Genomic DNA, 27,979 nt, shown 5'->3' with positions numbered 1-27,979 from the left:
TTTGACACAGTTGGGTGCAGCATTCAAGACTTGAACTTGAACCAACTTATTGTTGGTCTTAAAGGCACAGCTCCTTAGCCCCTATTTGGTGTGGTGTACCTCAAGGCTCCATCTTGGGTTATTGTGTGTTTTTTTTTTTTTTTTTTTTTTTTTTTTTTTGTTATTTATGTCTCCTTATTGATTTTCATGAAGTACAATATTCCCTTTCATGTTATGTTGATGACATTCAAATTTACTTTCTTTCCCATTAAATACATTCCTATTTGGATGCTTCAATCAAACTGCAGCCTGTGTTTGACTGTTTAACTAAATAAGATTGGTTAACACACAATTTTCTTACCCTTTAATAAAAACAAGACTGAAAATATTGTGTCTGGAAATCACACCCGTCTAAATGGGTTAACTGATACCCTTGGCTCTCTTACTTATTATTTTTCCTCCAATGTTAGAAATCTTGGATTGTTTTTAGAAAGTCCTTTTAAATTAGAGAAACAAGTGACCACAGTTGTTAAGACCAATTTTTACCCCTCAGGCATAAAAGGATGATGGGGTGTTGTCATCACCCTACTAGGTAGATGGGTGGTTGAATTCAGTGATTTTAATACATTAGGATTCATACAATAGGTGCTGCTATTAAAAATCTAGGATGAGTCTGAATATCAGTGACCTCAACCTCAAAGTCAAAGTCAGAGGTCAACTTTTCTGAAAATCGCCTATGTGATAACAGAGGTGCATGTAGTAGGAGGCTGAGGTGTAGCCAGTATTTTTATCATCTACAGGAAATTGCCAAATTAAAATCCTATCTTTCTCCAATAGACTTTGAAAATATAATTCATGCTTCCATGATCAAAAAAGTAAAAATGATACTAATTTGTCATTATTAGTGATGTGGTCACTTTGTGGTTCAAAAGATTCTTTTCAATTTGTTTCCGAGCACCTAATTATGCTAAACTCCAGGAATTCTGGTACACATAACACAAGTCTGCTGACATAAAACAGTCCACTTAAATGATACCCGAGCTTCTTTGTTTTATCTTTTATAGAATCTCCAATATTTTCACCATTTGATGGTAATTCTGGTGCATTCTGTCAAATGCACATGTGCAAACGGGCCGTTCCCTTTTGATGTTTTCTCCTGTGCCTTCAGATTCAATCAGCCCACTTGACAAAAATAGAAGAGGCGGCTGGGAAATATCCCTCTGCGGTGGCAACAGAAAAAGACCAAGAATTCAGAGGGGAAATTGCAGTTTGACAGTAAAAAGATATGGCATCTGAGTGAACCCAGAAGTCCCTATTTTCTTCATGCTCTGTCTTGTGTGGTCTTGCTTTTCATTAAGGATCTGACAGTAGCGGTGTTATCACAGTAGATACAAATGCTTTCAGCAGTTGTTTTGTTTGTGTCAGCAGATTGTTTTAGTAGGAGCAGAGAAGCAGTTTTGCAAGACAACTCTTGAAAAAGAGAAAAAGGGAGAGAGTCATGAAATCTATAAAATGTGTGCACTGCCAAAGAAAGGGGGTAAACTTAATTAGCATGTGCTGCTGATAATCACACCAAAAAGAAGGTGCATGGTCATGGAATAACAGGCCTTAAGGGGGCATTTGCATATTTTTAGAGATGGCAGGCTTGAAAGAGAGTCATTGGTGAGGACGGCCTGAAAGGCTCCGGCTGCCTTTGCCTGATAGGGGGTTAGTGCTGGCAAAGAGAAGGATAATGGAGCAATGATCTAGCTGCCTTATTGTTTAGAAAAAGCCCACGGCTGAGCCTGGTGCTGAGGCACACTGTAGAAGAAGCCTGGGAACAGTGACAGGTAGTAAACCGTGCAGTGCAGCTTTTAACACTTCTGACACGCTCTGGGGTACGTTCTTTTAAAGCCCAGTGTTCCTAGATGCCATCTATGGATTAAAAGGCTGACAGGCACTAAACAACTGCCCTTTTTCAAGAAATCTATAGAGCAGTACTTATGGCTACACACCCAGTGTAACGACAGATATTAGATATTAGTCAATGTGTGAATGAGTCTTCGCCAGCGGCCCAAATGGGCACGTCTGGTAAAATGTGTCATCCTGTGAGCCAGACCTAGATGTAGTTGTGATAACGCTGCATGCTGTAAGACTGCCCAGTTGTTTCATTTAGAGGTTAACATTGCATGGGAATAAATGTCAGGGCTGTGGGGTTGATGTAGTCTGAATTTGCCACACTGAGTCATTGCTCGACAGGCTCTCTCTACAGTGGGGGAGACTGAACTGGCACATCACCACCAGAGCTGTGCAAATGCCAAAAAAAAAAAAAATCAAAATAAATAAAACAGGCATTGTTTTCATTATGCTAATCCCAAGCATGACACCAATTGTGCTGCTCATTCAGTTTTGGGGGTATTTGTCACACTTTTTAGTAAATGTCACGCAGTGGGGGAACAACTCCAAGATAACACGAATGTTGTAGTAACCAGGGGATGTACGAAAGCAAATAAAATGTTTGGTTTCAAATAAAGACAACATTTTTTGCTTTGCTTTCTTGCATTGTATTCTTTAAAACCTTTCCTGCACAGTGGTCTAAAGTAGCTGTACGAAGTAAAACCTGGTATCTGCAATATTCACTTGTATGTACAGCTGAGAAATGTGACAGAAAGGCCATTAGAGCAGAGCTGGCAATGAAATCCATCACTGGTGGGCTGAAGGACTAATGACTCAGAAACATATTCATTTCCTTGTCCCTGCAGGCACATTTAGGCACATGCTACAAACAAATCTCCATCAAATATACTTCTAGAGACACTTCAGGTCTAGGGTGCATCCTTTTTGTCACCCAGAAAGCATGTTTGTATAACTAGTCATTAATCATACAGTATTGTTATGGATGATGTTCACTTTAAAGTAAGGACATAACCGAAGACTCTTTGCGATCTCCTTAAACAGTCTCCATCCAAACCCTTGTTTGTACGGTATAGAAAGAAAAACTCTGGTAAAGAATGAAACCAGAACTGGCTGAAGTGTCACAAAGTTACAATATATGTCCTTATACTTTATATGTTTTTCACCTTAACACAGTAAATGAATAAAAATAAGTGATTAAAGTGGTAAAAAATAAATGCTTTATACTTAAAAATGTAGCAATTTCTAATGTATGAGCAATACATGAATGTATGTGAGCAGCCAACCAAAACCAGCCTATGGTGTTCTGCCAGGAGCATTTTCACGCTACATGCATTTGCATTTGACACCTTAATGGCTATCTAAGGCTTCCCTATTGTTCACAAGTCTCAAACTTTGTCTATAATTACATTTTTCCCACTTCTCCAATCCAAGAAAATCTCTGTTAGTGAGTTTCTACATGGAATAGCCTTCATTAAGTGTAATTTGATTGACAGCTTTGATGATTTTATTCTTCATTATGTTGATTTCTTGACTTAAAAAAATAAATGCACGCTTAAATTTATAATGAACACTCCTGATGGTCTAATGCAAATTTTGATTTTCGCAGAGCATTTGTTACATTAATAATTTAATTTTTTTGAAATTTTCAAATTTGTGCATTTAACTATCATGTAATATTTTTACATATAAAAGAAGGCATTATAGATGTTGTACATCAAGCTGCCTTATATTTAGCAAAACCAGTAAGTCCAGTATTAATGCATTGTAATAGATGTATTTGTACCAAAGTGCACCTCATAGCGGGAATATTTCATAGAAAATGTTTTGTGGCTTCATTGGCCAGATCAACACTTTTGGTTAATGATGGAATACTTAGAAGGCTGGCTGTGTGTTAGTGGTAGTGTTAGTGGTAACTCACCGATGATTAACTAGAAGAAAATTTCACAAATACATAAACACCTGATTTACTGCTGCTGTGGCTAAAAAATTACCCTGTTGAGCTTGTCATTTGCAGTTTTTCTTACTTGACTTCATTATAATTTTACTTACACTGTGATTCCTTTTTTCCTCTTATAAATACTTAATATCCCAAAGCTTTACAGCAGTTCCTTTTCTCACAAATTGGATGATGTAACTTAAGAAATACAGTCTCCCGGGCTGTTGTTGTTGACCTAAATAGTAAGCAGAATGCCAGATAGGTTGCATTTTGCAGACGTATAAAGCACTTCATCTTTTCTTTTCTTTTGTGTGAAAGTGCAGCAGTGTAAGTCAGAACATTAGGAGGAGAACAGCTTCATCCAGGGTCACCTATTCAGGGTCAATTGTGAATAATTTGGGTGCAGTCTTCAGCATTGTGCTAAATACAACATTCTCTCTTATGAGATCCTCTTTCAAATGTGAACTCAACTGTCACCCATTCAGCTGCTGAGAGAGCTTTAAAAGCAATTATCCGTATCTCTCTATCCGTAGCTCCCTTTTGCTTTGCTTATTCTCCTGATTCCTCCCATTTCTGGGGCAAATCCTTGCACATTCCCATCATGTTTTGATGGCCCACTTTTCTGCTAGTGAGACTGTACTGCAAACTGTTTCCTGGGTTTTGTACAAAGACTCATTACTGTAATGCTGTATTGCATTATATTAGTGTGTGTTGCTAAACTGCTTCAAAGCTAATGCAGAACCGCTAGTAAGCAAAGAATCTGTATATTTACTTGCTGAATGAACACTCATTCATTTCAAAGAGTCTTTTTAGTTTTTTGACCTCAGCTGTCAGTGAATTTTCACTTTTTCTAGGCTTGTAATTAGTCTTTTGTATGATTTTTACAATAGAGCACTGATTTCTTGATATTGTATATTAAATTATTGCTAGGGAAAAAGTCTGATTGTTTCCATTCACACTGGTTGTATTTTTAATCACTTACTCATAGGAAGAACTACGAACAAATCTCCACATGTTCCCAAATTTTAGGACCTAATCTATTCCATTTATCACTCAATGTCACACACTGGCTTTGTGAGGTCCAAATTGAACTCTCGCCATTTCTTTTTTTGCACTCAGTAGATTTATAGAGAACGAGCACTTTTCCTGTCCTATTCAGCTTCAAACTACTGATTAATAACTCTTTTGAATGATAAAGCTTTATTTCTAAAATCATCCTTGGATACTTTTCTTTATTTTCTGCAACTGAAGTTTAAAACGGTGTAAAATAATCAGAAATGACCTACACCCAACAAATAATCTGCTGCTCCTTGATGCAAAGACCTGCTAGAAGCAGACTTGATTTCAAACGTGCTGTAAGGATTTGCTTCTTACTAACTGTTAGCGGTTGTAGGTTGCCCTTTGTGCACTCCTTTCCCAGCTGAAGCGGCGGGGTCATAACTTGAACTACAGCAGGAGTCTGAATCTGTCTGAAACATTAACCAGTGCAATCCCTCAATCTGCTGGGACGAAAGAAAGCAATCTGCCTATGAAACCAAAGAAATCACCTCACGCCAAAAAGTATCTTTAAGGTTACACTTCTCAAATGCACAGACACACACACACTAACTGTCTTTTTTTTGTGTTTCCACTCCTCTCACTATAAAGTGATATAATCTTTTATTAATGGTCAGTGCTTATCTGGTGACATGGAGACCGTTTTAATGATTAATCTGAAGAGGAAGTGCCCATTGTACACTGGGAGATCTTTAGGATCTTGGAGAACCACTGTGCTGTTTTCAGTTAAAGATGTGAGAAAGATTGTATTAATCAGAACAGACCATCAGATTGGTTAGAAAGCCTGCGAGAGATCAGGACACAGTCAAAGAGAGGTTACTTTTATCCATTCACTTTCCTAACTGCTTTTAAAATTTAGGAGCCTATCCCACCTCTCATCAGGCAATAAGCAGAGTACCCTCGACAGGTTATCGGTCTACCAGAGAGCTTACAAAGCTCAAATTCTCACATTCACACCAGTGGCCAGTTTAGAATCACAGATTAACCTGACACGCATCCAGACTAGTACCAACCTTGAAATTTTAAAGTTGTTTAACAGCGTTCATTTTGAAAGTTGTCCAAAAGCCAGAATATTAAAAATGCCTGACAAAGGCCTTAAAAATTCATTAAGTAAGCAACCAGAGGGAGCAGCTCCCTAAACCACGTCTTATTATCGATAAATTCAGCATTTTCAAAACAAGAATGAGGCTGTTAAGCTAAAGCTGAGCTCTACTTTTTCCTCACCATCAAGAAACAGCATCTTTATGCAAATTCACCGAGAAAGGCTGAAGCAATGAATTGTGAGTTATTTAAATATTTTTAAATATATGTATCGCACATTTGGCCACATGCGATTTTTCCTACTAAACAAATTTTCGAAATGACGTGTTCTTACTCCTCTGATTATTTCTAGATTTTAGAAGTTTCTAGAGTTTCAAACTGGGCGGCACGACACGATCAGGCGTCAGAGATCTCAGGGTCACACCTGCTTCCCTGGCTGTGTTGAAACTCTTTCTGCCACAGGTTTATATTAATAAAACCTTTTGTAAGTCTGCTGTGGCTCCTGTAATGCTATATTAAAATTGCAGTCAAAGCGAGGAAGTGGTTCATTAGAATTAATTAGAAATTTCAGGACATTCTTTCTCTCTTGCAATCACCTCTATTTTGTAATTAGAGAGAGTGGTGGGAGGATAATGCAGCTGTGCTGTGTAGAGGGTACCGGGGAGCAAGAGAGGAGGGAGATGCATGAGATTGCTGCTGAATACTAAACAAACTTGCTCTTTCCATGTAACAAAAGAACAGATGTCCTGTCTGACTCTTCTGTTAAAGAAGCTTTTTTTAATGTGTTTGGGTTCTTGCTGTCTGTGGTTTCCTTGAGCTTGGCTCTAGGATCCAGTAATAAATCCAAGATTTGGAATGGTGCCTAAACGCTTTAGTAATTTAGATCATTGTTGCTTTACTTGTGTGTCTGTTTAAGGACTGAAACTCTAAATTTTGAACTCTTGGGAAACCGTGTTTATCCCTAACCCCAAACGCATTTTTGGTGGCATGGATTGGCTCCAGGGCCACTGCAAATCAATATAAAGTTATTCTAAGTGATCATCTGTAGAGGAAGGCAGTGGTCACAGCCACAGTGGTCACTGATTGGGTCAACATATAGGGGAGATTGTGGAGCCATTAAAACATCAAATGAGTAAATATATTTTGGGAGAATGGTGGTAATCCCTGCAGGAGAGATCCAGACTCTTGGAGCATCAGTTTCACAGCACACTTAAAATTTTCTCACTAAGGTATGTTATTATTGGTTTTTCCATTAATTTGTCAACCCTATGTGCGATAGTGTCCAGGCAGACTGAGGGGTTCCTGCTGTTCCATTTTTCAAACAGGCACGTCAGATCGGTTAGTGATAATACAACAAAGTAATAATCTTGAAGTGACAGCGGCGAGCACCCATGCAACCCCCCAGTCTCGCTGCATAAAGGTCAGCTACCCTCAGTCGCAGAAGTCCAGTGGGCATTTGGCACACAGTCATGGTGGGTAAGCGACAAGCTCAGCATTGACAAGCCTTTTTCCTAATGAAGTGCCTGTTATCTGCAGCCGGAGTAATGACATGCAGGGGTGTGCTGCCAGGAACGCTTCTACTTGCCTTCACGGGGCAAAGGAGGAGGAGGAATAAGACAGACGGCTGACTGTGGGTGCTCAACCTTCACCTCAGCTGACCCCCTCATTAGTCACTGTGAGCACTGAGACTTGAATACTAGGAAGACGGCAGTCAATTAGATTGAGGCATAGACACGAGCTGGGTGGGTTTTTTTTTAGATTTAATTGCTTTCTTTTAGAGGCTGCCCCCCCCCCCCCCCCCCCAAAAAAAAAAAAAAAAAAATCCATCAAACTAGTTATAAACTAGTTCATAATGAATTCAAATCTGTAATTGCGACTAACAATCTAAAGTTGAAACACCAGAAATGCAACAGAATTAGAATTAATTTGCCTTGATATTTCCGGCCCCGATGGATATGAAAATACCAATATTTACCATCCTAGTAGGCCCGTTTGGCTTTGAAACAGCACTCGGGGAAAATATCTGGCCTTTTTGCTTCTAAAAGCTTTCATCAACACACAACTGTGTTGTAGTTCCACTGAATGGCAGTAAATATTAGCAATAAGATACTAAAAGCTTGCAGACGAACATTGTGATCTACCAGTGGGCTTTTTTATCTGACCTACATTTGTTGTAAAAATAAATAAATAAATAAATAGTGGAAATATAAGATTTGCTAGGGAACAGCTTTTTTTTTTCTGCAGAAGAAGAGCTTTTCACTAGCTTGTCTCTCATTTTTGTCTTATTATTTGGGGTTTTGTGAGCAGTGTCCATAGGATTTATTAGCTGAAAAGCATTACACTCTGCACGTAGGCACTGTACAATATGATGTGTAATTTGTAATGCAACTAAAGCAGTGAAGTTATGGTCTAAAGCAGCAGTCCCCAACTTTTTTTGCGCCACGGACCGGTTTATGCCCGACAGTAGTTTCACGGACCAGCCTTTAAGGTGTCGCGGATAAATACAACAAAATAAAACTAGTACCGGTACCGAAAAAAAGAAGATTTATTCATAACACACGTGAAAAGACCCAGGAAAACCGAGTTACCAAACGACTCACGGTCTGAGGCCCGGGGATTGGGGACCACTGGTCTAAAGAACCAAAATAAGGTGAAGATAAGAAATGTCAAGCTGAAATTCATAGTTTTGTGTGTCACAAGAGTTGCTCTCTTTTTTCTCTTTTTTGCTCTCTAAGTTCCACAGTTTCACCGATTCCTTTATTTACAGCATGTTTTAAAGATTCTGTGCTGGAATATGTTTTATACTGCTGGAGCTACAATCAATGAAATTTTGCTTTGATCTGCAGACAACCTAAAGCTACTTCTACATCTGCTTTATGAGGCTGTGGTACAGCAGCGTTTAAATGTATCCAATTTAAAAGTTAAGAACTCTAGTGTGCAGCCATCACCTTAGCATTAAGCAGCAGCACTGTGTGCGCACTGAGCAGTAAAAGAATTCACTGAAACGATCATTTCCAGGATTATTATATGTTCTTTAGACTTTTTTTTTTTTTTTAAATTTAGATTTTATCATCGTCATCTGGTAAGCTCTTTGATTGGAGTAGGCGGAGCTCAAAGGGGTCATACATCAAAGAGTGATATGATGTATAAAATGCCCATTTATATACGAGTGCGCACAGAGCCTGAAGGAGAGAGAAATTAAATAACCACCATCATTATACCCGTTATCTCCAGCTAGAGGTTTAGGTGTAGTGGAAGCGCTAAGTCAAAGAAAGCCTGACTTGGTTTGTTTTATACCTTCCTGGACTTGAGGTTTAGGCTTGCAAAAGTTCCACTTTAAGTCAACCCTGTGATCTTGTACTCTGGCCTCATGTTTCCCAGTCAGGGTGGTAGTTGTTGAGCAGTGACAGCACTGGAGTAGCCTTATGATTAATGATGCTTTCTTCCCGATATTGATTAATCCCTTTTAACCTTGTCACATTTACTAGGCGTATGCTCTGATGTAACGCGTTAATACCACAGAAGCCGAGACACTGAAGTGTCGTAGACAGCTCAGTTTCACATGCTTAATTAAAACTTTTTAAATGTACTTGACCTCCTGCCATTTAAGGATTTTGAATATGCTTAAAATTTCAACTCTACTATTTGAGGTTATTTGAGTTTAGCTGCTCAGTTCTTCTGTATTTCCCACAAAATATGCCATGAAATTGTACCGTATGTCACCCACGCTCTCAATTATTACCCTGCCTGGCTTTCTGTAGCGATGCACACAGTTGTAATAATCACTTTTAATGTATTGGCAAATTAAATCTGCAGGTGTCTGCAGTTGTGTAAAACACTTCCAGTGCTAAACAACCATACTGAGAAACTCTCAGTTTGTTCTTTTGCTTCTGTCTTCATTTGTGAGCTTTCCAAACAGCGTGTTCAGAAAGAAAGTCCCCCAATCATCATATTTATTCACTGTTCACTCCGTATTTTCCCCCTGGTCTTCAGCGTCCCACCTGTAGTGGCTCTATGCCCCACCAGTGGGCCCTGCTGCACAGTTTGAGAACCGTTGCTCTGAGGGAAGCTTCCTTGTGAGACTCAGAAATATAAGCAAACCCGAGAAAGGCCTCATCACTTTTAATCCTTTCTCTTTTTAAGCTGTGTGATGGGGTTTATTCCAGACACTTCAGATGGCTCTGGCTTCGTATTAATATTAGATGAATCCAAGATATATCTGCTGGAGTGAGCGAAGCATTCTTCTAGCAGGAAATATTTCTCATTTTAAAGGCTTAGCTCTTCTTGGCTGAATTTTTTTTGGGTCATGTGTTTGAACATGTGATTTGCTGCTTTTGAATTTCAGTTTTTCTGCTCTTCTATTGCAGCGGGATGCAAAGGGACAATATCTGTTTGACCTCATCTGCCATCACCTCAACTTACTGGAAAAAGACTATTTTGGCATCAGATATGTGGATCCAGACAAGCAGCGGGTAAGTGTTTTTTTGTGTTTATACTAATGTGCATTTCATTTATGGTTTTCTTAGTAAGGTACTTTTCACAAAATGAAAATCTAGTCTGAGAGAAAGAAATGCTCATCCTTGAAATACACAATATCATTAACGCGAAAGGCATCTGTTTCTTCCTGGGGGTCAGATGAGATTATCTTTAATTAGTCTCATGTCTTTGCACGAGCTTTGCGTCTTGATAGAAAGTTCAGCTAATGCCTAATGGGCCCATTGTTTTACTAGAGAGGGAAATAGAGAACCAGTTAAAGTTGAGATGTTAAAAATTATTTAATTTACTGGAATCATAAACCTCAAATATTTAAAACATTTTCTATAAATGGTAGTTTGTTTGTGTGACATGAAACTCGCCTCATCTGAGTCACACGTTAGCTGCATTGATGTTGAAAACTTTTGCATTCTACTTTTTTTTGCACATAAAAAAATGATCAGGGGACAATAAGGGGATTGGAAGATGATCTGACCTTAGTAGTATCAGTGAAATGGTATTAACATCCATCCGTACTTCTTATATGTTATGACATATACATTAACGTGTTGTGTTAGTTATTGTTAAATTGAAATTGTTCGTAAGAAAGGAAATTTTCAGCTCCTCAGACAATTCCTCCGTTGTTATTTTAGATAATTTTCAATTTTATTCAATCTTATTTATATAGCCTCAGGGGAATATATATTGTAATTTGACAGAAAACCCCAACACTCAGACAACTGTGCAAGCACTTAGTGATAGTGAGCGACAGTGGGACGGAAAAACACTCTTTTAACGGGAAGTAGCTTTAGGTTCAGAGAGAGAGCATCTGCAGCAAGTGATCGGAGATGAGAAGGGAAAGAGGAGACAAAACAGTCTGTGGAAGAGATCCAGAGATTAATAATTACTAATCATTAAATGCAAAGTGGCTTATAAACTCAAAGTGAATGAAAAGAGGTAAATGGAGAAGAAACGCTTAGTGCATCATGGGAAGCCCCAGCAACCAAGGCCTATTGCAGAGTAACTAAGGGAGGATTCAGGCTCACCTGATCCTGTCCTAACCATATGCTTTATCGAAAAGGACAGTGTGGCAGGGTGTGGTTTGTGGCTCGTGGCTCAGCTGCAGGGGAGGGGTCGAGCAGTGGGTTCAGGGTGTGGTGTCAGGGGAGGCCGGCTCGCACATCTGACCTCATCACCTAATCAGGTCTACCCTGTTAAGGATGTTGCTGGGACTGGAGGGGTGAGTGGTGTGTGCTACAGAAATGGTGCAGCTGGAAAGACGGACCTTTAAAAACTGGAAAATAAAAGACGCTGAAAAACTGCAACACTGTGGTCGTCGGGTCCTTCATTGTCACAGAACGTTTGAAGCCTAATCTTAAAAGTAGAGAGGCAGTTCCTACTTCTGGTGAAAGAGTATATAGTCTTTGAGTTGAAACTAGAGTGCTAAGTTTTTAAACTGCCTTGTTTTATCTCTGGCTTCCAAACTTTTAAAAGCAGAAGCTGTTGAATGTTGAAATTTTTGCACACATTACTGTGTTGCGTTGTGTCAAAACGACGTGCATGCCTGCAGTTTAAAATTTGAATGTTTTTGATTTAGAGCGAGATTGTGGTCCAGAGTGAAAAGTTGTGTTCCTTCGGTGTCTCTTACTCACGCCACCTTTCAGACTGAAGGCCGTCCCAACAGGCGCTTCTGCTGTGAGGCATATAGTTGCACTTCTGGATTCATGAAGTATTAACATGTTCACAGATCATGTTGTAGCTCTTCAGACAAGAACCAAGTTCTGCTGATGCTGCATTTCCTATGCTGTCACTCAGGGCTATTTTGGTGGTTGTTGCTGTGGGTGGGTTTGGTTGGCGAGAAGACAACACCGGAGAAAGATGGAGACAGAATACGATTCCAGTGAAATGCAGGATCTGAATCTCACTCTAGAAACACACAAGTGTAGCCAGCGGTATTAGTATTATTGTCATGTGTGTATTTTATTTAATTTTCTAATCTAACATGATTATAATAATAATAAAAGATCATCAATGTGGCATATTATTTAAGAAATGTAAATAAACAAAACAAAATTAAAGTCTGATTTTTTGGGGGGATAGAATATTACCAAAGCTGCTGAAAAATGTTATTATGATTATTATTATTTAAATGAAGTATTAAAATGAGATATTTCTATTGTTGAAACCACATTATGGATCAATTTTAATTATAATAAAATAAAACTGTGTCATTTGTGTTGCTTTTCAAAAATTCTCTTTTACAGGTATAATTTATTTTTTCATTTTTTGAATACAAGAGTGTAGCTTTAAAATGTTTCTGGCTATTTCTGCCTGCTCAGCCACATTTTTATGCACGAACTGTAAACTTTGTTTAAACTGCTTAACTTGCGGTCATTAATTTATTATGTCAGTTGACTGAATAAACTAATTGAAGTATTATTCTATTGAGTAAATTAGAGTTATATATATCTTTGAATGCTTTAATAAAGAATAAACATTTAATATTAAAGGGAATGGGAAACATTATCTATTACTTTTCCATAATTATTTTATTTACCTGAAGTATTTGATGATGTCATTAAAGAAACCTCTGGAAATTCTTTAGGTTCAATGCAGCATTCGCTTATCGCACTGATCAATCTGTACCGCTGTGACACTATACATGGTGTTAGCAGGTTTTCCCACATAAAACTATCAGCAGTAACAGCTGATGTGTGGATTACTCTCAGGGGATGCTTGTGACATTTGTATCTGTCTGTTTTTCTGTCAAATGCAGCACTGGTTGGAGTTCACAAAGTCAATTGCAAAGCAAATGAAATGTAAGTACTTCAGTTACTTTTTGTGTTTTTATAATTAAAGAAGCTTTGAAATTAAGTTGGGAAATCTTTTAAAATCGCATACATTATGTAGCAATATGACGTACATTTGATGTAGCAACAGAAAAAGCTAATTGCTTAGTCATTTAAGTAATTTAATGCAATGAAAAAAGATCAATAGTTATTTGTCAGTCTGGGAATGTAAACAGTTTGTTCAAGTCTGAAGAACTGTGCTTTAAATTTTAGTCATTTGGTCTGATGTATCAGTTGTATTTCTATTTTTATGTTTCTAATAGTTAAATCTTTGCTGCTTCCTTGTTCAGGTTACTCTATACAATGTTTTTATTATCTCAGTAAGACTTTCATCTGGATAAAAAAAATAGATTATTATAGATTATAATTGTTATAAGTTTCCTCGTGGAAACGGTTAAAAGGAGGACTTTCTAACGGTATTTTTTGTACAATATTGCATTCAGATCTGAATATTTCTCCCAAAAAGTCTTCTGCCTTGTATAGTTGAAGAGGTTATATTTTTATGGATGAATGCAGTGTAATAATAAATCACGTTAAATTCAGTTACCGGTATATTCAACCTGTCTCTTACTGAGGAGTCCTTTTAAACGAATTTGGAAGATTAGAATTGATAACAAACTCTTGAGATGACGAGTTTAGTCGATTTAAATGTCCAATTAATTAATTTACTCATCAAATTGAATTAAATAGATACACTGATGGACAATCAATTTTCCAACAGTCATGCTGAATAATGTCCTTTCCTCCACGCAACACAATCATTTTAAATTCAGTCTTTTGGTTAATGTTAGATTCATATATTAGGAAAATTGTTGGTTGATTTGTTATTTTTAGCAGAGCGACAGAGTGTATGCATCGATCAAGAGACACAAAGACCTATAAATTAATTTGACCAAAGACATTTCTAAAAACACTTGTCAGATTTCACGTTTCTGCTGATTGTTGGCAATTACTGAAGTTATCCTCTCACATGTCTTAAATATTTCCTGTTTGTTTCCTCCAGCTCAGCCTCCGTTCACCATGTGTCTGAGAGTTAAGTTCTACCCTCCTGATCCTGCTTCCCTCAAGGAGGAAATCACTAGGTATGACCCCCTGTGGTGGCTTTCACTTCAGATGAGTTGATAAAGGCTGTTTGTGTTTTTTTTGTTTTTCTAAAGCTAAAGTTTGCATTCATTTCCGTTTAGCAGTGATGAAAAGAGGGAAAGAAGAGAGATGGCAGCTGTGCTGGGGCGTTGTTTTGTTTCCTCAGATTAGATTTGTGCTGTGAAACTTCTAGAATGAGCAAACATGCCTCTTTCTGAAACATTATTCATGTGCCTTCATAATTAAAATGCTTGAGCACTTTACCGTCTAAAACGTTATGATGAATATTACACAGAACACCATTACAGAGGAATGTAACAACCTTCTCTGGCAGTGCTGAAAGTTAATGGTTGGAAGATTAAAAGCAACATCATGCAAGATTTTTGTGCAAACGCACACATTCTCCATGTAATAATCCTCTTCAAATGTAGTCCTGTCTTAATAACGTATCACTTTAAATTGGTGAAAGTAACACTTTCACTCGGACCGAACAGCTGTGAGTTCACACGCGTCAGTTTGCACTTGTATTCCTTACTGACAGGAGAGAGGTCCGCTCTGTCTCTCTCTCTGCTGTGTAATGAGATGCATTCATGTTTTCTATTGTACCTAAAGAATAGATGAGTAGATGAGATGGGGGCAAAGGTTTCTAATTGAAAAAGGAAATGAATTAGAGAGAAAGGAGTTCATGGTTATTATTATAGTGCAGTGGGCAGAGCATGGTGCAGACCACAGACAAGACAAATAATCAGTTGCATGCTCATTCACTGCGTACGCCCACTCATTGAAATTGGACTGTTTGGACACTATGTTAATACCAAATTAAATTCAAGGCAAAATAGGCAGCTTTTTGATAAGAGATAAAAATACACTCACCTGCCACTTCATTAGGTATACCCTTTCAACTGCTTATTAACGCAGCTATTTCAATAACTCAGTGTATTTCAGCAGTTAAGACGACCTGCTGAAGTTCAAACTAAGCGTCAGAATTGGGAAAAAAGGTGATTTAAGTGACTTTGAGGATCGACTATCTTCAGACGTTTATGTGCTTGTTGTTTTAGATCAGGGGTAGGCAACGCCAGGCCTCGAGTGCCGGTGTCCTGCAGGTTTTAGATCTCACCCTGGGTCAACACACCTGAATCAAATGATTAGTTCATTACCAGCCCCCTGGAGAACTTCAAGACATGTTGAGGTGGTAATTTAGCCCTTTGAATCAGCTGTGTTGGATCAAGGACACATCTAAAACCTGCAGGACACCAGCACTCGAGGCCTGGAGTTGCCTAACCCTGTTTTAGATCATTCCGATTGATCGTCTCATTTAGGTTTGACATTATGTTGATATTAGCTTGTCATTTTTCAGATGCTCATTGTTTTTAGAGTTTTCAGCTTTAAGCGACCAACGCTGCCTTACACACAGTGAAACTGGACTAGATTGCTTTGAGCTTGACCAGCCCGGTCTGATAAGTCTGGATTTCTGCTGTAGAATTTGGTGTAAACAACATTAAAGGATGGATCCATACTGCCTTGCATCACCGGTTCAAGCTTTTGGTTGTGGTGTAATGGTGTAAGGGGACATTATGGGCCCCTTAGTACCAACTGAGCGTGGTATAAATGTCACACCTTACACGAGTATTGTTGATGACCATGGCCATCCCTTTATGAGCACAGTGTACTCATCTCCTGCTTGGATCATCTTAGTGATTCGCATCATGGATGTGCAAAAGACAAACTGTGTGATGCTATCCCGTCAGTATGGACCTCTGTGTGAGGAATGTTGCACTTTGCACTTTGTTGAATCTATACCACAATGGAAAGGTGGACCTTATGAAGTGTCCAGTGAGTGTTATTTGTAGTTACAGGTTATCTTTATTGCAGCATGGTGTTGATTTTCACCACCTGCAATAAAACAAAAAAACAACAGCAAAAAAAGCAAAAATGGGAGTACCAGATTAACAACATGGTCGGTTGAATTTATATTGTAATAACAGACTGGTTTGACATCAGCCTACAGTTTTATTTGCCTCCTGTTTCCTTTTTGGTTTGTTTATTGATGGCAGATGTGAGTCCTTGTGGCTATTCCATGTATAAGTTAATGCAGTTAATTTCACTGTCCATTACGCAGAACTGTTCTTTTAGCACAGTTTGGTATGGTTATGGTTATAGCATCTCTCTTCACCTGTTTGCACTTCTACTTTGATTCTAACTTACTAAATATAGGCAATATTTTTATCCCAGTAACATCCTTGACATCCTTCTTTCAGCCCTTTATAATCATGAGTGAAAATCTGCTATTATGTATAAAAGAATTAGTTGGCTATGCTCATTACTGCTCATATCAGTGTGCAGATGTTTTGAAGTGTAATCAAAAGATCAGCAGCCATCAGCACCAAATAGCTGGGGATGTTGTTGTGCGTGCAGTTTAATTCAATTCAATTCAATTTTTATTTATATAGCGCCAAATCACAACAAAAGTCGCCTCAAGGCGCTTCATAGATACAGAGAAAAACCCAACAATCATATGACCCCCTATGAGCAAGCACTTTGGCGACAGTGGGAAGGAAAAACTCCCTTTTAACAGGAAGAAACCTCCGGCAGAACCAGGCTCAGGGAGGGGCGGCCATCTGCTGCGACTGGTTGGGGTGAGAGAAGGAAGACAGGATAAAAGACATGCTGTGGAAGAGAGACAGAGGTTAATAACAGATATGATTCAATACAGAGAGGTCTGTTAACACATAGTGAGTGAGGAAGGTGACTGGAAAGGAAAAACTCAATGCATCATGGGAATCCCCCGGCAGCCTACATCTATTGCAGCATAACTAAGGGAGGATTCAGGGTCACCTGGTCCAGCCCTAACTATATGCTTTAGCAAAAAGGAAAGTTTTAAGCCTAATCTTAAAAGTAGAGATAGTGTCTGTCTCCCGAATCCAAACTGGAAGCTGGTTCCACAGAAGAGGGGCCTGAAAACTGAAGGCTCTCCCTCCCATTCTACTTTTAGATACTCTAGGAACAACAAGTAGGCCTGCAGAGCGAGAGCGAAGTGCTCTAATAGGGTGATATGGTACTACAAGGTCATTAAGATAAGATGGGGCCTGATTATTTACGAGTTTACTCATCATATTTTTAAAAGGGTCTGTGAATCTGCTGCCATGTGAATAACATGGGATGTCTCAATTTAAATAAAAGAAAAAATATTGTGGAAATGTTCTAGACACTGAAAAGAAAGCAGGTCTTGGTGGGGTTTCAGTGTTTTTTCACCTCTAACTGTAACAACAGTAATGATAATGGTAGTAATAATAATACTCATCTCTACTATTATTCATCATCATCTTTGCTGCAAATCATTAAGGTTCGCGATTCAGGAGCTGATTGGTTCGATGAGCCTGAAACTAGGCAGGAGATTTTAAGAAAAGCACAGCGGCATCAGTAGCAGCTTCTCCCTCGGGGTCTTTCTGCCATTATTTCACCCAAAACAAAACCCTCATTTCAACTAAATCAAAAAGAAATATTCAAACCACCCATGGGGAACACAAACACAATATGTAGCCTTTGCTCAGGTTTGCCATTCCTGCTTGTTTACCTGCTAATGTTCACTGAGAAAATCAGCTGTATTTATGACCAGTTTTCTTATAATCAGTGAGAGCAGCTGACGTGGTTTTTGTCCTTTGTAGATATCTTGTCTTCCTGCAACTCAAGAGAGACCTCTATCACGGTCGGCTCCTGTGCAAAACCTCGGATGCGGCTATGCTGGCTGCCTACATCCTTCAAGGTAATGAAAAGTGACAGATGGAAATTACTTGTACCACTCTCTGCTTCTCACTGTGTTCTCAACCTCTATTTCACTGTGCCTCATAGAGCACCGTCCTGATAAACACCGCCAGCCAAGCAAAATAGATTTTCTGAGGATTTTTTCACAAGAACGAAAAATACTCCTTAGAGAGTTCCCTAATGTGATGCAATGACTTTTTCGCTCTATGTGATTTAGCAAACTACTCCCAAACAATGAAAGCTTGTTCTGTACCATATGATAATTACCTCAGTTGCGAGGTAATGAACAAGAAAATCGCACTCTGTTATAAAGTCTTTGAAGCTGTTATCTGGCATCTTGTCATCTTTGAACCACGCACACAGTCTCAGCTGGGTTCACAGGGAGGCAGGTCCTCCTGAGGAGGATGGCCTGATGAATTAAACATAGGCTGCCTGGTCAGCTCCTCTTTGCAGAGAGGAATCAACATCAGGGTCATCTAAGGGAGAACAAAACGGCAAGAACCACAAACAAACCTGGCCATGTTTAGCCCGACTCCCCTGGCATTTAAATTTAACGTCTATCTGATATGAATGTCTGTGGACATGTTTAAAATGTAAATCTTTTTTATTTTGTTATTCCCCCTCCAGCTGAGATCGGTGATTACGACCCTGGGAAGCATCCTGAAGGTTATAGCTCCAAGTTCCAGTTCTTTCCTAAACATTCGGAGAAGTTGGAGCGAAGGATTGCGGACATACACAAGACGGAGCTGATGTAAGAGCCAAAATATATGACCTGCAATCGCTCAGCCAAAAGAAACACTAGACTTGCTTTGACATTTATGTAATTGACTGGCTTGATGAGGTATCAATGGTTTGCACTGGGCTGGATAGACAGATTATCATCTGTTATTTGAGCAGATAGCGGAGAAAAGCACTTAGACTATAGCTTGCCCTTTATTTGAGCAGTTATTAGCGACGGGTCCTAGCCACAGCATTAACCTGATAAGCAGCAGTGAAAGTGATCTGATGGAGCGGGTTCATGAAGAGGCACAGGAAAAAACACTTTGGAGACAGCTGCTGAGCTGATTAAGCATTTCATTCATTCATCTGCATCATTTTTAAAAATGAATGAATGAGCCACCATGTTATCTTGCATTATTTTGAGGTTGTTTAATAGTTAAAGGTGTCTGGAACAAATAGGGGGCAAGTAAAACAAAAATTAAAAAAATAAAAATCAGTTTAAAGAAATAATCTGAGTCACAGTAGAGATAGAATTGCAAAAGTCTACTTTTGATGCTGTGAGAGGACAAACCGTATGAGACACTGCTGCCCACTAGTGGTGTGTCTTTTACTTAATACCATGTAAGCACAGAGCTGCCCTGAATACTTAGGTTAATGTGACAGCCAGAAAGAAGCTGACATCAATAATAAGTGTTTCTTTTTGTTTTTTGTCATCCTATAGTTTATTTGCTTCAATTGATCTTGTGTTCATATTTGATTTGTTTGGGCGCTATTCATCTTTACCTCTTTTAGTCTCACTAAACGAGTAGATCTCATTATTGCAAATGTATTTGTTCGTTCCTCTCTTCCAAGCCTTTTCAAATTGAGACATCTCGATATTTGATTTTTAATGTTTGTGGTGGACTGACACAGAAAATCTCTCTTAGTGGACAGAAACCTGAAACATCAGAGCGAAATTTCCTACAGAAAGCTCAGATGCTGGAGACGTATGGTGTTGATCCACATCCATGCAAGGTTGGGTGGCATTTTTAAAAATTACTATTTTGCTCTGTCTATGCTTTTCTGTCCATCTTGAATGGACTTGAAATATTCCTTTGGGATCCTCTTCGGTGTTATCTCATTAAGTTTTATTTTGAAATTGTTTTGTGTGCTTCAGGATGTATCTGGGAACCCTGCTTTTCTCGCCTTCACGCCGTTCGGCTTTGTGGTGCTTCAGGGAAACAAGAGAGTTCATTTTCTCAAATGGTGAGCCAAATGTGAAACATTTTCTCATGTGAGCCAATCGCAGCGCACTCCTCGAGTACTCAACTCACAGCAGACTCTGTGAGAAGACAAACATTTTTACTGCGGGCCTTTCGTTAATCTTATTTGACATACATGCTTTTTATGCAGAGTAATCTACATGAAACAGCGTGTGCACAGCAGCTGGATGTACAGTCACAGTCAACAGAGCGACTCCATCTGCCTCTACCTGTGACACGAGCCGGGGGCTCGCATGAACACAGATGGCTAATTACAGCAGCTAAACTGCAAACTAGATCAAGAAAAGATACTAGGAGCTTGTACTTGCAGTTGATTTGAGCTTAATTGAAATCAGGAAAATGCTTCATTGGTTAAATGAAAGTCTACAGCATGGTGCATTTCTGTTAAACCTTTACCTGCATGCTTTTAGGTCAAGAGGTTACCGTCATGATTATGCAGCCAGACTTATTACGTAATATGTTTGCAGCATTTAGGCTAATGGCTTTGTTTGCTTGCCATCAGCAGCACTCAGATTTCCCTTACTCTCCATTCCCTGTCTGCAGGGAATATTAACACTTTATTTATTTTGGCATCCAAAACATATCTGTGACTGTTTATGCGAACTATAATGAATATTTAAAGAGGCTGTGGCTTTGTGCTGCATTGTCTTTCGGACAGGAACGAGGTGACCAAACTCAAGTTTGAAGGCAAGACTTTTCACATATATGCAAATCAGAAGGAGGTGAGAGCATGAATTGTTGGAAAAAGCATGTTTTGATGTCTGTAGAAAGTTTCCATCAGAATTTGTTATATTGTCCTGCACGCCCACTTATTTTCAACGTGCAGGACAAAAAGATCATCTTGACATACTTTGCACCCACACCGGAGGCATGCAAGCACCTTTGGAAGTGTGGAGTGGAGAATCAAGCTTTCTATAAGTAAGTCATTTAATTGTTCTTTTCAACCTTTCATCATGATGTAGTTGCTCTGACAGGCAGAGTAGCATTATGGTACCTCAGTATCCTCAGAGCACTTCCCTTCCTGGTTGTTTGTCAGCGAGAAAATGAGGTGTGAGCTGCTGCTGACCTTTAGTGAACGACTGTGCACTGGCACGAGACCACAAGCACTTTCGTGCTCCTTCTGAGATATGGTTCCCCTGTCTCAGCCATGAGTAACTGTGCGAGTCTCTTCTGCTCTCTGCAGCCCAGGAATCATGGTTAACAGAACCCCCCCCCCCCCCCCCCCCCCCCCAAAAAAAAAGCTCAGTGTGTGAGCTCAGAGGCTCCCAGCGTGACCCTTTCGATGACTCCCTGAAGTGGCAGACTGTTAATCTCTTATCAGCCTTCCATTTATTAAAATCTTACTGTTCTTGGAAGTCTGTGGGAGCAAAAGAGGACACACAATAGAAGCAAAAATATCCCTAGAAAGCAACATGAAATATTAAATATTCATGTCTCACTTAGTATGACAATATAAACATTGAGTCCTGTATGGAGCCGTGTTGAGGATGCACTGCCCAAAGTGCAAAGAGATGAGATGCATAATTTAATAAAATAATATTTGATCCTACTTTCTCGTTTGTTCTGAGATTCAGAAAACAAAAGATCACAGGCATTCGGGGTTTAACTGTGTGATCGGATTAGGGTCCTATTCTCCCTAGAATATATGGGATATTGTCATTACTTTCCTTCTTGCTGTCTTTGATTGAATACTTCTTTACTTTTTTGTTTTGTTTTTCTCTTCTTTTCCTTTTTCCATCAGGCTTGAGAAGTCAAGTCAGGTTCGCACTGTGTCCAGCAGCAACCTATTCTTCAAGGGCAGCCGTTTCCGCTACAGGTAGAGTACACGACAAGGCAATATGACTGATGACAGGGAGGGGAGGACACTGCAGAAAACCCCCAGCTGGAGTGGAGAGAAGTGTTCCCAGAAGACTTGGCCCTCCTGGCCTTCTGTGCTTTAAAGTCAGGGTACCTTTGCCTGGAGGAAAGGACTGACACCTACCAAGACAGAGGACACAGAGGGGGAAATGAAGGGGACTCATGTCATGACACGCTTTTTTCTTTGGATCTGTTTTAAATCTATATTACGACATTAAAATTACGTAATATTTAGATACTTGCCAGCCACTTTATTAGGTACACTGTGCTAGTAGCGGGTTTGATTCCCCTTTGTTTCTGTTTTAAATCTTCATGGCAGATTCAATAAGGTGCTGGAAACATTGGAAATACAGTTTAAATGATACTTAATAAGTACCACTCGGCTTAAAATAAATATCCCCCACAACATTACACCACTGTCGCCATTGATACACGGCAGGATGAATCAATATTTTCATGTTGTTTACACCAAATTCTGAATCTATCTGCTAAATGTCACATGATACATTGAGACTGATCAGACCAGGCAATGTTTTTCCAGTCGTCTGTTCTGAGCCTGTCCAAACTGTAGCCTCAGTTTCCTGTTATTAGCTGACAGGAGTGGCCCCCTGTGTGTTTTTTCTGCTGCTGTACCCATCTGCTTCAACATTGTGATGTGCATTCAGAGATGCTCTTTTTTTTTATACTTTGCTTGTAACGAGTGGTTATTTGAGCTACTGTTGCCTTCCTATTGGCTCGAAGCAGTCTGGCCACTGTCCCCTGACATCAACAGGACTTTTTTTCACTGGAGAGCTGATGCTCACTGGGTATTTTCTCTCTTTTAATCCATTCTCTGTAAACCCTAGAGATGGTTGTGTGGGAAAATCCCAGTAGATCAGCCCGTCTAGCACCAACAGCATTCAAAGTCACTTAAATCCCCTTTCTTTCCCATTCCTATGCTCAGTCTTGACCATGCCTGCATGCCTAAATGCAGTGAATTTAGATATTTGCGTTTGAACAGTTGAACAGGTGTACCTAATTAAGTGGCCAAAGAGTCTAGTTTATTACTCCTGTCTACATTAATCTCATTATTATTCTTGTATTTTTGTTTATACTGGTTTTCAGATATCGATTTAAGATTTCTGACTCTTTAGTTTGTAATGAAAAATTACATTTAAAATTTGTCTCTTTTTGCAAACATTGTTGTTTAAATCTTCTTTTGAAAAGTTATTAGTAAAGCTCCTTACACCAGCGATAAGGAAGCGTTTTGGCCATAGTAGAAAATCTTAAACTCTAAGAAGATAAACTTAAACCTGTCTGCATAAATACAGCTGAAGGAATGTGACAAAGCAGTCATAGAGAACTTCTGGGTCTGCAAAGGAAAGCCAATGAGGAAGTGCCTTTAAAATGGCATTTCAATTTTTTTCTCATGACCAGAAAGCATGACACTCCTCTAGTTGCAAAAAAACAACAAAAAGTATTGAGTTTACAGAAAAGCCTGCTTCTTAATTTATGACCTTTATAAACATTTTCATAATGCATTTATTGTCTTAATCACTGGTTTTAAGTCTTGGTTAATACAACATCATGTTCATTGTGTAAATTATAATCCCATTTAGAAAACAAAGGAGTGTGTATGCTTAAAAGCATGGCTACTTTTAGATTGACCTCAGTTTCTCAGTGACAAGATGGCGAAAACACTTGAGTCAGTTAAATGTGGAGTTCACTTTTAAAGGGCAAACCATGATCATTGTTTTTATATTTTTTGCCAAGAAGTCTGTGTGTGCATTTGTCTTACTGGGTGTAATTCAGTTACAAACTGCTGAATTCACCAGGACAAAATCAATCATGATGCTCATCTACTATACTCATCCACTGCAGTTATAGCTTTCATAGCATTGGGTGAGACCGTGGTGGGTGAGTGGTTTTGTGCGTGTGAGTGTGCGTGTATGTGGAACTCATCCTGAGCATCGTCTCTGTGCTTTATAACAGTGGGCGAGTGGCAAAAGAGGTGATGGAGCAGAGTGCCAAAATCAAACGCGAACCTCCAGAAATACACAGGTAGAGTTATGAACTCAGGAGAGGTCAGAATGTTTGATCACAATTTTCTTTAATTTCCTCCATTTTCTTAGGAACCAAGCTACTGTAGATGTCTTTATATCAGCAGCGCCTACTGGCCACAGTACCTTCACTCACAGCTCAGATGTTTACGCATTCCTGTCTGTGTTTGTCTCTGCAGGGCTGGCCTCGTGCCTAGCAGAAGTTGTCCATCCATCACCCACGGGCCGCGGCTCAGCAGCGTACCGCGCACGCGTCGGAGGGCTGTGCACATATCTATCATGGAGGGTAAGAACTGAGTTCCTCACTATTACCGTACCAAGTGCCAAAGGCTGTTCACTTGAATAACTGACACGCAAAAATTGAAATCGTCAATATGAAGATCTAATCTCGATCTTATGTGTGAGATCCTCCTCTTCTTGAGAAAAAAAAAACGCTTGTACACACAAGCACATGACTAGAGCGGTTTGGAGCGGTCCATGCTGGTGGGACATGCTGCAGGTGTGTGTCCGTCAGCGTGCCTCACTTCAGTGCAGCATTTTGGAGATGTGTGTATGTTTGACCGCGTGTTGTGCCAACACTGTGGCAACTAAAGTCACTTATTCAGCCCACCTGCAGGCCTGCTGGCCCTGAACAGGTGGCTTGAGTGTTTCTGTTATCTGAGATGGACACAGCAGGTGTGCACCCCTTTTGTGGGTTAGGGTTAGACCTGGTCTGCCTGCCTGGCTTTCAAGTACATACCACCACTCAGTGGACTCAGAGGTCAGAAGCAGGTGTACCGTCTTAGAGGGTCTTTTGCTGTGGGTTGAAGAAAGCTCCCTGCACCCCTCCTCACCAGTGTGTGTGCTGACTGGGTGACTTGCAGCGGTATTAATACGCCAGCTGAAAATAACCTGGGTCTTTTACTCCATTTATGTCACTGGGTTGGGTGGGGCCAAACCAGGCCAGGCCAATGCTAGTGATTGTAGTACTGGTGTAGGAACCCACTCTTTCACCTCCGCAACTAAAGCAGAACTCTTCGGCCTAACACAAACACACCCTGTGGCCTGGACTCTGGAAAGGGACCATAAGGACAGGATAAGCACGCGCACGCTGCAGCCATGGTGAAGTGTCTGATCCGCATCACCACACGGGTGAATGTCCACCTGCGTATGATCAATCATTGCTACCGGGATGTGAAAGTTCGTGTGCTGAGCCTCGGGCCTCGACTGCTGGGGAAGGCCCTGGGCGTCCTGCCCCTCTACCCTGCCCTAACTGGGCCGCAGGGGTCTGACAAGATTACCCCTCTTTCTGGCGCTTCGCTACCTTCCGTTCAGCCCAGCTATCCTCCAGGTAAACTCACCACAGAACCAGCCAGGAGTGTGCTTTACATGGACTGGCCGGTTCTCTATTCTAAATTAGTCTCTGCCTCCTGAGCGAGGTGAAAGTGATACAATTCCTGTGGTCTTCTGCGCTTCCAGCTTATTGGACAGGCAAATTTAAGTCGCTATTGTCATATTTCAAGAGTACAGCACGATAATGTGGTGTGTGTGGTTTCTGTAAAAGTTTTATTATGCTGGAGTGTTCAAAATTTAGAACTCTAAATATGGCAAACTAATGGCAAACACATTTTCTACTCACTGGCTCGCTGCTGTAAGCAGAACACAGGATAAGCTGAGGCAGATCTACTCTGAGTAAAGATAGCCGCTGACATCCACACAGCCTTTATGCTGCTTTCTTTTCACTTGACTTAAGTTTCATGTCCGCAGAGGCTTAAGTGCCGGGCATAATCTGCCCTACTTTCTTACAGTTTTTAAAAGGTCCTTTTCATGTTGTGCTTCCTCATCAAAAGCTGATTTTTAATCCCTTCTCTTTATAGTAAAGGTGTAATGTTGCTGCTTTGACACTGTGGGGAATGTGATTACGTCAGCAAAGATCTCAACAGCTCATCTTCACTGACATCTATACTGTGCCTCTCTTGTACTGTACTATGACCAGTTCAGCTGCAGTACTGTATAACTGGCTCGTCTTTGAACCTCTGTTCAATAGTTGCTTGTAGCACTATGGGATGATAGTGTTTTTAGTCAAGTAGCAGCTCTGCCTTATGGTACTTCTGGTCAGAGACGTTTGTTTTGGGGTCTTCTAATACTGTAATAGCAAGGGCACATACTGTAAATGTAATGTCACTTGATTGATTCCAGTGTGTTTTGCATGACATTCCTCTCTTTTTTTATTTCCTTTCAATATTTACATTCTCTTTTTAAACAAGGCATTTGTGTAAATAAATGCATAACTGTCTTTCCGGAAAAAAAAAATTGGTCATGTATTCCATAAAGATTAATTTTGTCAGGGATAATCGTGAGGAGCGAGTGTATGGCTCACACACAAGCAAGGTAAATAAAAGTAAAACTTAATCCAAAGAAACAGCACAGCAAGCAAAGGGGAAGCACGCACAGCATATGAATGAACCACAGGACACAGGTGAGGGCAGAACACAGGAGGAAACCATAAATAACAAGTGACAAAACAGATACGCTGGGGATACTGGGATAATAATTAAATCAAGACAAGAACTGAAAGAAATAAAATGATTTCACAAAAAAAGAAAAATATCACTAGAATAACAGAAAAACTTACGCAGATAAGAACCAAAATTCAAAATCAGAGTTGAACCTCAATATGAGTAGAATTGAAATGAAATCAAAACAAGAAAAGAAAAAACTCAACCGTGGGAACATTAAATGTGTAGCAGATTAGTGATTTTGACCCAGAAAGGGTGGGCTGAAAGAAAATAATAAACACACAGTAGGAGTCGATCGTTAGTAGAAAACCATAGTCGATCAGTATAACACAAAGTCAGTTAAACTTCGGGGATATCAGTCTGTCCAGTTAGGAAACAAAAACCATTTTAAATTCTGCTTTGGTGCAAATAAAAGAGACAGCAGGTGCCACTAAAGGAGGTCTGGACCTCATGCCACCCTCATAGAGTCTGATTCTGGTCTGGAAACATGCATGAGGAGCCTGCTTTGAGTTCATTTTGTATTGCTCTGCCAGTGGTCCTTCTGGGCCTTGTCACTGAAATGAGAAGATACCGCTCCTGCTGTTGGGTTGATACCCTTCACTCTCCAACCCTCTTTGTGTAAGAGCCCGTGTGGGTTGTTTGCTTTGTTGTTGAAGGATATATACATTACATTTGGATTGGATTCAAAATGAGTATGTTAGCAATATTGGAATTTCAAAGAGCAGAACAAACAAACTTTATTAGTGCTCATTTGTGTTAATGCACACTGGGTGGAGAGGAGGATCCATATGATATGTTGGCCATGGTTATTTCTATAGTTTATGTAGACAGACTTTGAAAACACATCTCCCCCTGGGACAATACAGACACTCTAAAACGATTCACATTAACTGCTTGACTTTGGAGAAAGCGTGATCAAATTTCAGCTCTCAAAGTGGAGCCTGTGTGTCTGCATGTCGTAACAGACCTCTGCTGGTCAAACAGAAACCTTTCAACAGTACCAGAACTACAGTAAAGGGTGTGTGTGAGTGCCTCATTAGATGGAAAGTATAACTGACCGCTTACTTTAATATTAACAAGAGCAAGAAGAAGAAGAACAACAAGAACAAGTGAAGAAAAAGTAATTAAAACATTTAAGAGGAGTTAAAAGTTAAAACATATTAGGTGTAGGAATACTCACAGCACAATGAGGTTAAAGGTGAGGAATAAAGAAAATTATTATTCAAAAAACAGTTAAATTAAAACAAATGTGAGGAAGAAGATAGATGTGAAAACTATGGATGATCTATTTCAGGGATAACATGTAGAGAAAGAAAAAACAGGAGAGGGCCGAGGACAGATCCCTGAGGAACTCCACAGGTCATTTTCATTAAGGATGACTGTGATTTGCCAATTTCAACACTAAAAGAGTTATCCTATAAATAGGAATAAAACCACCTTAAAACTGACTGTACCAGAGATGCCAACCTAATGTTGGAGACCATTCAGTAAAATGTAGTGAGTCACAGTGTCAAATGTAACGCTCAGA

The 27,979-nt window shown here is 39.7% G+C and overlaps 1 protein-coding gene across 4 annotated transcripts in view; it reads left to right on the top strand.

Annotated features, from left to right (window-relative positions):
* The window catches only part of frmd5a (FERM domain containing 5a), a 68,509-nt gene that overhangs the window by 33,591 nt on the left and 6,939 nt on the right, over window positions 1-27,979 (top strand). For 2 of the 4 annotated variants that reach the window (XM_087843119.1, XM_087843116.1), the window contains exons 2-13: window positions 10,276-10,380; window positions 13,158-13,200; window positions 14,234-14,312; window positions 17,979-18,076; window positions 18,703-18,826; window positions 19,722-19,809; window positions 19,952-20,040; window positions 20,716-20,779; window positions 20,884-20,975; window positions 21,799-21,873; window positions 23,886-23,954; window positions 24,133-24,239. In XM_087843119.1, the coding sequence (XP_087699245.1) occupies window positions 10,276-10,380; window positions 13,158-13,200; window positions 14,234-14,312; window positions 17,979-18,076; window positions 18,703-18,826; window positions 19,722-19,809; window positions 19,952-20,040; window positions 20,716-20,779; window positions 20,884-20,975; window positions 21,799-21,873; window positions 23,886-23,954; window positions 24,133-24,239 (1,033 nt within the window). The remainder of the gene's footprint in view (window positions 1-10,275; window positions 10,381-13,157; window positions 13,201-14,233; window positions 14,313-17,978; window positions 18,077-18,702; window positions 18,827-19,721; window positions 19,810-19,951; window positions 20,041-20,715; window positions 20,780-20,883; window positions 20,976-21,798; window positions 21,874-23,885; window positions 23,955-24,132; window positions 24,240-27,979) is intronic. The other 2 variants (XM_087843117.1, XM_087843118.1) reach the window with 2 other exon arrangements.

Source organism: Neolamprologus brichardi, chromosome 7 (assembly GCF_056152115.1).
Source record: "Neolamprologus brichardi isolate AB-2024 chromosome 7, ASM5615211v1, whole genome shotgun sequence".
NCBI lineage: Eukaryota > Metazoa > Chordata > Actinopteri > Cichliformes > Cichlidae > Neolamprologus > Neolamprologus brichardi.
The sequence above is the reverse complement of the archived record's forward strand: the minus strand, read 5'-3'. Positions and strand labels throughout refer to the sequence as shown.